Source organism: Pteronotus mesoamericanus, unplaced genomic scaffold (assembly GCF_021234165.1).
Source record: "Pteronotus mesoamericanus isolate MK-2021 breed Mesoamerican mustached bat unplaced genomic scaffold, CSHL_Meso_final scaffold_54, whole genome shotgun sequence".
Classification (NCBI taxonomy): domain Eukaryota; kingdom Metazoa; phylum Chordata; class Mammalia; order Chiroptera; family Mormoopidae; genus Pteronotus; species Pteronotus mesoamericanus.
In genome coordinates this window covers 71,233,502-71,247,224 of record NW_026555321.1, presented here as the reverse complement: position 1 = coordinate 71,247,224, position 13,723 = coordinate 71,233,502, and the positions used below count along the sequence as shown (strand labels likewise).

At 34.8% G+C, this 13,723-nt stretch overlaps 1 protein-coding gene across 1 annotated transcript in view; it reads left to right on the top strand.

Annotated features, from left to right (window-relative positions):
* Positions 1-417: 417 nt before the first annotated feature.
* Positions 418-13,723, top strand: part of CRISPLD1 (cysteine rich secretory protein LCCL domain containing 1) — a 30,855-nt gene continuing 17,549 nt past the window's right edge. The window contains exon 1 of the mRNA XM_054595907.1: positions 418-678. Coding sequence (XP_054451882.1) covers positions 418-678 — 261 coding nt within the window. The remainder of the gene's footprint in view (positions 679-13,723) is intronic.

Below are 13,723 nucleotides of genomic sequence, written 5' to 3'. Positions count from 1 at the left end.
AAAACATTCTAGGTGTGTAATGCCCTTTGCGGGCTGTATGTAATTATAGCCATTTAAAGCCTTGTAATTCAGGAATTATTTTCAAGCTTTGACTATTTTGAGCTACTTTTGCCATTTCCTTTTGACCTCATGCATATTATCTTGGAAAATATATTGTCTGTTTTGTGGAAACAATACATTGCATTCAGTGCTCTGGAAAAAAAAGGGGGGATTAATTGTTTAAGAAGTCCATGTTTATGTGCTGGCATTATATATAGACAAACCAGACTGACAAATTCCCTTTGTAACCCTTTTATTACTAGAAAATTAATATCTGCCTAGATTTTCGCGTTAATTACAGTGCATGTCGTTATAGCCAAAAGGAGTGGAAGAGCCTGTCTTGGAGGTTTTCCCAGGGAAATCCTGAGATCATTCATTATGAAGCGCACCACACGGGAGTGGCTCAGAGTGACCACAGTGCTGCTATTCATGGCGAGAGCCATTCCGGCCATGGTAGTTCCTAATGCCACTTTATTGGAAAAACTTTTGGAAAAGTACATGGATGAGGATGGTGAGTGGTGGACGGCCAAGCAAAGAGGGAAAAGGGCCATCACAGACAATGACATGCAGAGTATCTTGGACCTTCATAATAAATTACGAAGTCAGGTGTACCCAACAGCATCGAATATGGAGTATATGGTAAGAACATTTTTCTAATGATAAGTATGAAGAAATGTTTTTTGATGCTTTTGGCCTCTTGGTTAAATTCTCTTGTGCTATTATATAATCTTTTACCCCTTGTCCTGAAATTTTTTAAAAAAGATTTTCTTCAATAGTATCTTCCTATTCATATTCTTTTATTAGCGTTCACTTTATTCTAAGTGCTTTTGAATCTCAGAGGAGAATTAAATACCTTGAGATGTCAATGCTTCTACTAAGTGCTCTAAATTCTGCTCTTACCAAGAACATTCCAATTTGAAAATGTGAACAGCTGGTTTATTTGCTTTTAAATGACTTAGTAGAACAATTACTTTCTAATTCTTAACTATTGGAATCTTCTTATGAATGGTGTATCTGAAAAATCAGGGACCAGTAATTTGAAGAAGCTTTCTGGATTTCTGGTTATACAAAGTAGGGGAAAAGTAGGTTTATGGTTGCTTGTATGGAAAATATAATAATTAATAAATAATAACACAAGAATATACTCTGTGTTTTGTGTACTCACAACTGTAAACCTACTTCTGCTCCATCCTGTATGTATGTATGTGTGTGTGCATATGTAATTTTTTTCAAATGGGTCCTTGTTTCTAACTTGAAAATGACATATTGTAAAGGGTACAATATGTACCCTCTGGTGGTTTTTTATTGAGTGCTTGGCAATGGCATTTTTTCCTTCTGGATTTATTTGTGACCTTTGAAGTGTGAAAATCAGCCTAGGAAAAGGATTAAATAAAAATATGTGACATATCCTTAATAACCTTATATTTACTTTTACAGTAAAATAGCAAGTTTGGGATACAAATTATTTTTTAAGGTTACTAGCATGTAAATTATTAACATACTACTTCATACCCTAAATACTTAGAAAAATTTTCAAAAATCCATTACTACTACTTGCATGAATTAAGAAAGTATTATCAAAGACTGACAAACAACCATTGTTGGTAGCAAACTTATTAATAAATATTGGGAATAACATTTTTCCTTGGATACATTGCAAGGTACAGTTAATTTCAGTGCATTCTAGTTTTTCTTTTTTCTGCATTTACATTAGTTTTGATGGGTTCTCTGTTTAGGTTACTTTCATTGAATATGGAAGTTTAAATTTCACATTACCCATTACAAAATATGGCATTATATTATTTTAACTTTCACTGGAAAAAAAATATTTTACCCTAAAGAAAGCAAGTAGTAATCAGGCTGTCTGGATTTAAATTCTGGCACTGATACCCATTAGCTGTGTGACTGTGGACAGCTTACTAATTTCTCTCTCCTTTAGTTTCCTCATGTCATTCTACAATTACATGTGCATTCACCTCTGAGGTTTGTTGTGAGGGCTGAATGAGATAACTGGTGTAAAATTTAGCTCATTATCAGGCATATTGTAAAGTCTCATGAAGTGTTACTAAGACGTGTAACTAATTTTATGTCTTCACATACTGTTTAAATAGAATATCTGAGGAAATACTTAGCTCTTTTCAAACTTTTGTGCAGGAAATGACATAGGTAATGTCTGACATTTCTGCTTTTGGTGTATTTTAAAGTGTTGGTCCAAAGTATAAAAAAATCCTATGACTTCACCTGTGAGCTTTCAAACAGAAAGAGCTAATTATGGATCTTTTCCAAGTCAGTCACTGTATGCTCATTCCACATGGATAGGTATTCAGTTACTTTTTAGTTAAAATAAAGAAGAACTTGGAAGTTCAAACCCACAAGAAGAAATTTGAGAATATTTGTGTGTGTTGTAGTAACATGGAAATAATGAAAGAACAGTTCTGTGATTCGTTTTTATGTCTGACTTCCAAAGGAAATAACTGTCTATTGTCTGATGTCTGGTCTGGGCTGTTTATCTGACTTTCTTTTCAGTTTCATTGGTTTGCTTCTATTCTTGAAATGCTGGTTGAGAAAGCAGCCAGGACGCTGTGACTTAGAATTGAACTGGGCTGTTCAGTGTCCAGCTGTGACACTGGCATGTGTTTTCTAGAGCACATATTTAAGGGGAAGTTAAAAGAACAATATTTTATTCAAAATACTGTTGATGTGTGTATTACATGATGTATAAGAACAGATGTTTATCAACCTTGTAAAAACATTATTTATTCAAATAGTTATTTAAAGGGAATTTATTTTGAGAAAAATTAAAAACTGGCTAGAGTTGTTTCTTATAAAGTCTGTTGGCCACTTTTACTCTATACGTCATATTACATTAAAAGTTTCAATAGATAGTTAACTTATTTACACTTGGTTCTTATTTTAGTCTATTCTTTGTCCTTGAACCTATGGTAGCCAAGCCACATTCACACTTTTTAACATCACAGCCCTAACCCTGCTCTTAGATGCATATACTCTGGAAAGCCACATCTTCCTTAAAGAGTTTACAGGCTGCTTGAGAAGAAAGAATAGATACATTTGAAAGCTTTCAAGTAAGCAAAGAAAACCAAATTGATGGATTCTGTCTCATCCACACCAGCTCAATAAGTCCTTTCTAAGCAAACAACAACCACCCAGAAAATCAGGCACATTCTCAACTCCTGCCTTCTCTCCACCCATTTTCACCCAACATACACACGGAAGCATAAATACACAATTACGTGCCCATTCTGTAGCTTCTGTTCCAGAAATGTCTTTTGAATCTATCTCTTTTATTTCATCCTAACTTTTGCTCACCCCAAGATTGGTACCATAGCTTCCATCTAGCAAACTATACCAGTCTATTCCTACTTTATTTCTACTTTAGTCCACTGTCCTCACTCTTGTTAAATCTTTGCTTTCCCTCAAACAAATCTGGAATGGTTACTCGGCTGCACAAAACTTGTGTTAGCTCCTTGCTGCTCACAGTGAAAGCCCATGCTGATTAGTTTAGGAAAGGAAGCATGGCCAGTCTACTATGTCCTTATATCAATGTCCTTGCATATATATATGAAGCTGTGTTCACACTGAACTCGCTGTTCCTAAAGATGGTGGTCTTCTCTTATGCTCTGTGCCTCCTTGCTCAGTGTCCTCTGTGCCCAGAATGCCTTCCTGTCCCTTTCCAAAATCTCCCTCAAGACTAAGAACAACTTTCTGTGATGCACCCATTCTCCTGGCCCACTCCTTCTGTGCTCCTAAGTGTTTTATTTGAGCCTAATTTAGTATTAAAATTTTGTACAATTAAATATTTACATATCTGCTTTCCTTTCCAAGTTATTGAATTCCTAGAAAGGTAAAGATCCTTATAAACCTATGCCTGATGCATAGAAGAAGTACTCAGTAAATATATGTTGATTAAATATTGTCGAGTGCTCAATAAATAAATATTGAATGAAGTAGTGGATGGAACAAGAGGCGAGATTATATATGAGATAAATATGGGGGGTAGGTAAGAGAGAAGAATATCATAAAAGATCTAGAAGGTAGAATATTACCAACGCCAGAGATACTTATATAGATTTTGGAAACACTAGAGATGAAGGAATACATGCTTCAAATAATTCAGAATTTTTCCTACTTTTTAAAATATTCATGGTATACTATAAATTGTCCAGTAATATAAAGCCACTGAGATAAAGTAAAAATATTCAAGTGTTCTGGAACTTAAATAATAAAATGAATGAATGGGTATTACCTCTTGCTACAAATGTTTAACATAGATGGCTAAAATCCAAAATAGTTCACTGTGATACACAATGTACCTATGTCTATAATGTGCTTTAGCAACCAGGATACTTTACCTAAAAATGACACATGGGCCAATTACATGAGCCATTTTCCACTATGATAACTATTTCCATGTCTTTTAAGGAACTATTTATTGATAGACTGTGAGGGAGGGCGGATGGCTGTGCCTCCTTCCTTTACCCTCACAAGTGGGTGAGACTAGGGAAAACCTTGGTGCACATTTGTTCTACATTTCCAAGTGCAGAACAAAGTGCAGCTGGGTACCTCTCCTTTTGCTAGGCAACAGGAGGCTCTGCGCCAACCCACCAGTCGTCCTCTTGGTCCGTGGTGCATGTTGATGGCTTGGTTCCAGTTTGTCACTTACATTCTTGCTAAGGCCATGCTTAATGCTGGAAATCAAGTTTCTACTTCTGTGCTTCAGTACAACAGATAATTCTAGAAAGTGGACACAAGACAACTTAGTTTGCTAAACAGGGTGATGCTTGTCTGGGTTTTGCCTTATTTCTAACTATCTGTATCCTCAATCCAAGCCTAAAAAAGTATTCTTTAGCATGTGAGTTTCTTTATTTACTCTTGTAAATCTGTATCTTCCGTTGTTATCTGGCACTAATGACCTATATTGAGAATAAATTCAGATAATGAAATGATGATGGTCTCAGGACTCATTTACTTAAGGTTCAGTGTTTATTCATTTCTTGTCTTGCTAGAAGTGGCAGGAATTCATTGCAATTAAGGTTTTATTGAAATTTGATTTCTAAAATGATAGTTTTCTCTCTGTATACTGTCACTTGCCTGGTAATTATAAAAAATTCAAAAATTTAAAAAATATCTGCATCTATTGATATGTAATAAAATCTACATCTACTGAAAGATACATGAAATATTTCTCTTAAGTTCAAAGAATATTATCATTATTTAAAATTATAAAGGCTTTTTAAATTCTCTGTTTGAAATAGCTTATCTCACTTTCCTAATATAATTTCATTTTAATAATATTGTTTAGATAAAATAAAGTTATGTTTTAAATATCTTGGTCTACAGATTTAGAAGTTTACAAAACTTAATTTGAATAGATAGTTATTTTTTCAAAACACTAACACTTCAAATGAATGTAATTTTCTTTTCGAATGTTGCACTGTAGATGACAATACATATAAAAGAAAGTGACATTGCAATTCCAGTTCTATGGAATTTAGTAATTACGCTGGAGCTCTGGGAGATGAAAGATTCTTCCTTAAATGTAAGCAACAAATCTAGGGTCTTAGTAAGGCAGGGGGAAAAAAAGTAGTTTTAACAGAAGAATGGAACACTCAGAGCCAGAAAAATGTCACAGAATTTTGAAATTGCCATTGTTACTTATTCCTTCCAGGCATTAGGAGTTTACGATACTCCAGACACCATCTAGGGCCTCTTAGTACACAACAAAACACTATTCATTGCGTGGAATAGGTATGAAAGACATTGACTCTCCAGACTCAGAAAGGGGGCCCAGGTGGCTGACAGAGAGAGGGGTTCAAGTGATGGTAGGAAACAGGGGCAGGGATTTAAGTGAGGAGGAGGACATCGATCACTGCAAAGGCTCACTGAGTGGTGAAATGACGTTTAAGCTATTTGAACAGACAAATAGCATGGTCTTATTCAGAATCACTCTGGATTTATTGACAACAGATTTTAGGTGGTAGAAGGTAGGGCAAGGGTGTGAGCCGGAAGACAGACTATTGCAATAATCCACTTAACAGCTGATAGTGGTTAGGAGTGGGGAGGTATCTATAAACGTGATGAGAAGTGGCAAGAGTGAATACACACTAAACCCCCTTTGTAATCACAACATCAGTCTTGGAAAATTCAAGGAGGCCTTTTTGCAGGACTCATGAAATTTGTTAGCCAGTAGCCAGTAGCCTGGGAGTTCCTAGTCAGGTACAAGTCTAAATCCACCTGAACCCTGGCTGCAGTTTTTTGAAAACTGGTGCAAGTTTCCACTCTGGTTTAAATATCACTGGGGAAGATTCTGGATCTTTCAACTTAGATTCCAGAATAGTTAGAGAGGTTCCATAAATCGCCCTCTTCATACCCATTTTGCCAACCTAATTTCAAGAGATCAGAGGAGTTGAAACCAGCCTCTGCCTCACCACTTCCCAGGATAAGGATGCCTGCTGTTTCCTCATGTGATCTGCCCTTTCCTTCCCTCCCAAAAGCTGGTCTACCCTTACTGCCTCCATAAACAACAGAAGATGAGAACTTTAGCCTGAGAAACAGAACAAGACAGTGGCCCAATTCCTGTTCAGTGATTCCCATATTCCACATAAGGGGCCTAGGCTCAGCTATGATGCTAAGTAGGTTAGTTGTATTCATTCATTGAATTTTTGACAACATTTTCAACTTACAAAGTGTTTATTGGGATGTAAGTAACAATCCTAAATCAAGGAGCTCCTGTACCCAAAGGAGATGAGTGGGATCGAAAAGCGGGGAGTACACACTTAAATTCACCTCCCACCCCTGACTTCCTGTCAATGTCTTCCATTGGTCAAATCCAACTGGGATCCAGAGCTCAGAGCTCAGTGCATAGTGTTGCGCCTTTTGAGACAGAGAGGATAGCACTTAGTGGCTGAGAAAGACTATGTGGGAACAAATGAAGAATATTTAACACAATATCCTTTTCAGATTTTCAAATAAGAACTTTTGAAAAACATATTTTTTTAAAACTATCACCTTAGTCATTGTTTAATTGTTGAAGAAGACAAAGCTAAGGGATACCTAAAAATCTGATCAGGAATGCCATGGTTATTAAACCAGCTTTGAGCTTCCTAGCAGCAGGGGAAAATAGGAAACCATATGACTTACACAGTTTCCATGACTGTTTGGAAGCATAACAATTTGTCATTCTTGAGGCAGGAATTATTAGTGAAAAGTTAACACAGATTTCTCAATATAGGACGAAATGAGCAACTTAATATAGCAGTTTTATTAAAAGTGTGTGAATATATGCATTTTAATGTTTGGTTTTTTTTGTATATTAGTCTTTGGTTTAAATTGAGTTATAGTGTTAAATCATAGGTTTCAGTTTCTCTGGGTCCTTAAACTTTTTCCTGTACTAATCTGTCCCAAGAAGTCTTTCATTTGCTAAACCATCCTTTTTTCTTTTTGAAAATTAGGAAAGCATTCCCTAGTTGTTACTATTTTGTTATTCAAATGTAAAATATAAACTAATACATACGTAGATACTATAGAGTAATTTATTATGAGAGCTTATCTTTTCTTTCATATATTTTTCTGGGCTTGACTCTCATATCAGTCTTGAATCTATCTAAAATTAACGGCTATCAATAAACTAAAATACAGGTGTTCAGTCTAATAAATTGAGCCACTGATTAATGAACTGATTGATGGTACTTTCTCAGTTCCTAAAGGATTTCCTTGAATACTGTGGTCTCCTCAAGCACCCAGAACATAGTCTTGAAGATTACTTACTGCTCCTATCTTAAATGACAAGAAAAATAAGACATCATAGCCCTGAATTTCTCACAAAGACTACACAAAGATATGGCATTTACAAAAATAATCCAAGTTCAGCTTTTCGGAGGTTTCTGTACTTTGGGAATTAAGAAGCCCTGCATTAGATGCAGCTCTGTCCTGTGATTGGTAAATTATGTGATTGAGAAGGGTGAGATAAGTGGGGTATTGTCATTGGAATGACTTCCGAGAGGAGAAAGAATGTCAATAGGATTCCTGTGAAAGGATAAACTTTAAGTAACTATAGAGATGAAGAGAGGATGAACAGTTCCTTTAGGCCCTAGGGGAATATCTCTGATGCACTTTAGTGGCCAACAAATATGAATGGCCAGGTGCTAGAACATCACTCCTCAAAGCATTGGTATGTAGTGTGCAGTCCTAACACCAAGTCTTAGAAATGTCGTAGTTTGCATTTCTCTGCTGACCTACCAAATCAGAATCTGCATTTTAAAAAGATCTCTTGGTGATTTGTAAACTCTTTAAAGGTCCAGAGAGACAGCTTGGAGGTGGGGTTGGAGGGAGAGGTCTTTATGTTGAAGAGGGGTGGGATATAAGAGCCTTAGGTAAGTTATGGCCAGACTATGGAGGGCCTTGGCAATGAGATGAATTAGCAGACATTCAGTAGAAATGTAAGGGCTATGACCAAGTAATGGCTCTGCTGACTCACTAGGACAGCCTACCCAATATCATGCATTCTGTCTATTTGTATAATAATGAAATAATGGGTTTAACTGAAATCATCTTGTGAGGGTATCTACACGTTAAATTTCCATGTCAAGAATTCTTTTAATTTTAATAAAATGAAGAGACAGTTTCTTAAAATTTTAGATTGCTACATTTTTAAAGATTTTTAGGCCTTGTTTTTAAGTGGATTTTAAATACAATATTGCCACATCTGTCTCACATCTCTAATTTCCAGGAGACCCTAATAAGTGCATTGCCCCAGGTAGTGCTACTTTCTCAGTACCTGGCAAGACCTGTCTGCCTAGTAACACAGGTGTTCCCTTTGAAATCTGAATCTTGTGCATTTTCCCTGTAACAACAAAGGCTGTTCAAAACAGGTGAAGCAGAGTAGTTAAACACCTGAGGTTATTTCTGAGTTGTCAGGAATGTACTGCTGCTGTTTTCCATAGTGCTTTTCATACCAGATGACTTGGTGCACAAAATCATCATCGTGCACTCTGTCAGTGTGGATGGACTGACCTTTTTCATTGATGTCAGTTTCTTTGCAGTTCTAATACTACCACAACAGAGGGAAAAAAAGTTGGCTTTAAAGATTTTATATTGAGGCACTGTATTTAAAAATTAAATCTGAACTCTCATGAATTGTCAAATGTGTTGCTTCCACAAAATAACACATTGGTTCTTGAAGGTCAAGTTATTGCTCTTGAGAGGATTACATTGAGATTCTCCATTTGATTTTTTAATTGTACTTTCTGATTCAAATAGGAAAACACAACAGTGGTTTGGGAATGTTTTCCTTTTGACAGAGAATTGAAAATTTGCAAACCTATTTTTTCCGAAGCTGTGGCCCAGCGAGAATTATCTTTTTAAAGGTGGTATTTAGATAGAGATAACTCTGTATGTCTGATTTTCTCCAGCTGCTTCTATTCATGAATTGGCTGAAAAATCCCGCTGTTCTTTTTTGCTGTGGGGGAAAATTACTTTTCCACCCCATGTAGAAAACTGCTTTATTTCACAGATTTTTCCATTGGGTTTTTAGGACTAAACTGAAGAGAGGATTGGTGTTAATTTTTTACTACGAATATTTTCTTGTCTTATTCAATCAAGTTTCCATTGTGTTTATCAGTTTTGGATAATATTAAAACTTTCTCAAATAGAGATGATTCAGAAATAATTGAGCTCTACTCTAGACATATGATTGGATGATATGAAATGTTCTTGGTTTTATAGCCCTGAAAACCACAAAACAGCTTTTTCTTCTTAGTTAATAAATGCCTTTAATTATAAAAATAAAGATTGTTTTACAGTTTGTATTGTTTTACAAGCAATGCAGGACATTTTATGAGACTGTAAGTACAAATAATGGAATTTTAAAGCTAAAAGAAATTGAAGAGACTTTTTCCAGCTCATAATGTTACAGATAAGGAAACAAACCAAACTTGACATAATCAATGAGATAAATTTGAAAATATACAATAGTAATGAAAACTATTGCAGGATGTAACATGTTTTTATCTACAATTTAAACAATTGCAAGCGTACTTTAATGGCTGTCTATATAAGAAGAGGAAAGGAAAATTTATCATTAATGACCTCACCTGAAAATGTCAAGAAAACATAGCCCTAAGGCAGGGGACTCTCAATGCCATTGACAGCTGGAGCACGGAAGTAGGCTTGGAGCTGGAGGGGGGTATTCTGAGTAAAATGTGCAGATGTGTATATAGAGCAAAAGAACGATGCTTGTGGAATTCATTTTTAAGAATTTATTTCAAATACTTAGATAATTTTGAAAAGTTTTTATCATGCTACTTATAGTTTTCAGTGGTAGGAAGGTAAGAACAGAGCTTCCAGTCTAGATTTGGACTCCCAGAGAAATTGCCTTTTTAACACCACTGTGATTTCATGTTATTACTTTGACAGAGAGCAGTGCATATTTTAAAAGTCCACATTAAGTAGCAAATTGTATCATGGACTGGTGTTGTCACTAATTAGGCTGCTTAATGGCATGACAGTGAAAGGCCAATTATTTTTTGGATTTATCTTGGAAATGCATTAAAATTATATCAGTTTTGCAAAAAGGTATAATGAATTAAAACATCATTTCTATGTTACTTAGATATTCTTTCAAATTGTTAGATAATTAATTACATTAATTACTATTTTCCTTTTTTTTTTTGAGAAAAGGGTATCTTAGTTACTTAAAGACATTTTTCTCAGCATGTCTTTGAAAAGTCCTGTTGTAGTTTTATCCACTTGGGTGGGTTTTCTAGAATGGTAAAAGTCTTGCAATCTTATATTTCCTTACTTAGAATGATATTTAAATTATGGAATTATATGAGAGTTTCCATTCAGTAGATTATTTCTGTGTGCATTTAAAGGTGTCAGACCAAGCCAGGCAACTTCCCATTAAAATTTCTTTATTCATTTGTACATTTTTTCCATCGGTGAATCTAATTCTATAAAATAAACTATTTAATAATCTCATTGTCACCTAGGATATTCTTTTTGGTAGGGTAATTATCATGATAACTTCACTATTAAGTGCTTTCTAGTAACTTTGTGGAATAATTGATACCCATTATCTTTTCCCCTATTTTCAACCTTTGGGATAATTTATGTATGAAGAGTCTTAATTACACGAATGTGCATCAAACACATAATCTCACAAAACTTTACTCCGTGTTCTTTAATACAGTCTAAAATGATAATGATTAAAAAGTGCTTTAACATTAGCTATTGTGTGAATTAATGTTTGATTTTTATTTGAAAAATAGTCCACCTTTCACTTTAGTTTTTACTAATATTTTTGAAGCATAAATTACAAGAAAATGCTCATCTTTAGACAAATTCTTAGTCACTAATTAACATTGGCTTTCAACTCTTATTTAATGCACTATAATAATAATTTTGAAGCTATAAAGATTAAACAGTTCCCAAGACAGGAATTTTCAAATGATGTAAATTTGGAAAAAGCTGTAAATTTACTCTAGTCAAGAAGATGTATTTGAAAATACTTAATCATTTTTAAGAGAGAAAACTATTCCCATGTCAAAGAGAAAGAAAAGTTAATTTTTCTAATCACTGTTTTGCCTAGTATACCATACTGTTTTTTTAATTGAGTTTATGTAGTACAAGTTTCAGTGTACAACTCAATAAACATTACCTCCAGACTGCATCGAGTACCCATTGCCCCAAGCAGAGTATTTGTTTTACCTAATGTATTGGCAAGCTGGCAATACGGGATCTAGGGGGGGCCAAAAAACCAGAATTACCTTATGGAGGGTGGGCCCGTTGTAGTACAGGCTTCCCCTGATAAGCGAGTGTTCTAGGAACCCATCTGTATTGGTGTTCCAGCTGGTGGTGGTGTGAGAGGCTGCATTCAGCTTCGGTGAATATTTTTGAAGACTCAAAGCATTGGCCCCCTTCGTGATGGATGATTTACGAGCATACCTGCCCATATCACACTCAGTGTTCAACAGTTTTTGACGAAAAATGGTATGACCTACACTCCCTGCTCACCTGATATCATCCCCAGTGAGACTTTTTTTGTTTCTCCAAATGAAAAAAGTCCTCAAAGGGAAACGTTTTACCAGTGTGGAAGAGGTGAAACAAAAATGGCAGAAGCACTAAAGGCATCAAAATCGACGAGTTCATAAACTGTTTTGAGTAGTGGAAAAAGTGTCTTGTTAGGTGTATTGCATCAGATGGAGAGGAAGTTTAAACATATAAGAATATGTGTAAATACACAATTTTTTAATAAGTGAATTCCATTTTGTTTTTATTTTTTTTAGTCCCTCTTCATATTAACTTTCTTTCAAACTACATTGCTGAGTGATTTCCAGTCTTCATTGATTGTCTGTTATCAAAGCAAGCTAGCAGTTATTCTGGTAGGAATCAGAATTGTATATACTCATTCATACTTTCCAAAGTATAGCAGTCAGTGGAATTGTCTGTACATGTCTAGATAACTACATAATTTCCAATTCTACAAGTATATTTTAGTACTAAAATTATTATGTACTAGGTTTACTTTCGAAAAGTCCTTTGGTTAATATTTAAGATTTCTTATACACACAAACACACACAAGGATAGAGCCTCCATGTGGAACTAGCTCAAAAATATCATTGGAGACAAAGAATGTCAGTCGCTTTCTAACTGTTTCTTTTAGTAATAAAACTTCATCGAACTCTTTTCTGTGCTCTGAGAAGGAACAACTTCGGATGTAGGTGGAAAATAGAGTGCTTTTTTATTTCTATATACCTCAAGTATCCATCTTTTGAAGAAATGGTAATTTTAAGTGTGGTTTGGCTTTAAATTACTGCTGGGTGAGTAGTTCAGAGTGGATAAAAAGAAGTCCTTTAGGCCATCTTGATTTAATTTACAAACCTGAATTTAAATAGAAATGTATAGAGACTAACCTACACTTAAATGGGATTGGTATGAATTACTAGTGGTTTTAAAACCTGAAATATAATGTTGTAGCATAAAATATACATTCCATGCAGTTACGTTATGGTAATATTTTTTCTAGGACAGTTACACGTTTAGTAAGTATTTTTTTAAAGAATCTTCTTGATTTGTATTATTGAATTTGACCTAAACACCTATTCTTGATTAGATTTTAAGTAGATAATCACTTTTAAAATTGTCACTAATTAATATTTATTAAATAGTGATAGTAAATTTTAGTTGCAGTCTCTTGTGCCTCAGTTCTTATATTAAAGTATGTCCCCATTTTAGCCTTTAGTTCATTTGATATGTTCCCCTGCACCTATAACCAAAGTACTATGCAAGAACCTGATTTCCAAGTTTGAGTCCAAGAATTTTTTTGTCTCTTACGGACAAACTACTTTTAAGAAAGTTTTGCCTGGAAACCTGCTAGCTTTTGAGGGATGACTCTCTCTGCAGCCTACTGGATACAAAAGGAAATCAGCATCTTGCTCATTTTCTGGGATTTTATAGCCAAATTATTTTTTTCTTACCTAATTTGTTTGGGTAATAATGACAGCAACTGGAATTGTATTTTTGCCTAATTACATAAAATATTTAATTATGTATAATGAATTTAAGAAATAGTATGCCCATGTTTGGAAGATAAAGGACTGTTTATATCACAAAGCCTTCATCTTGAATATTTGATATTAATTCAAAGTAAAATTAAAGCTTTTAGTG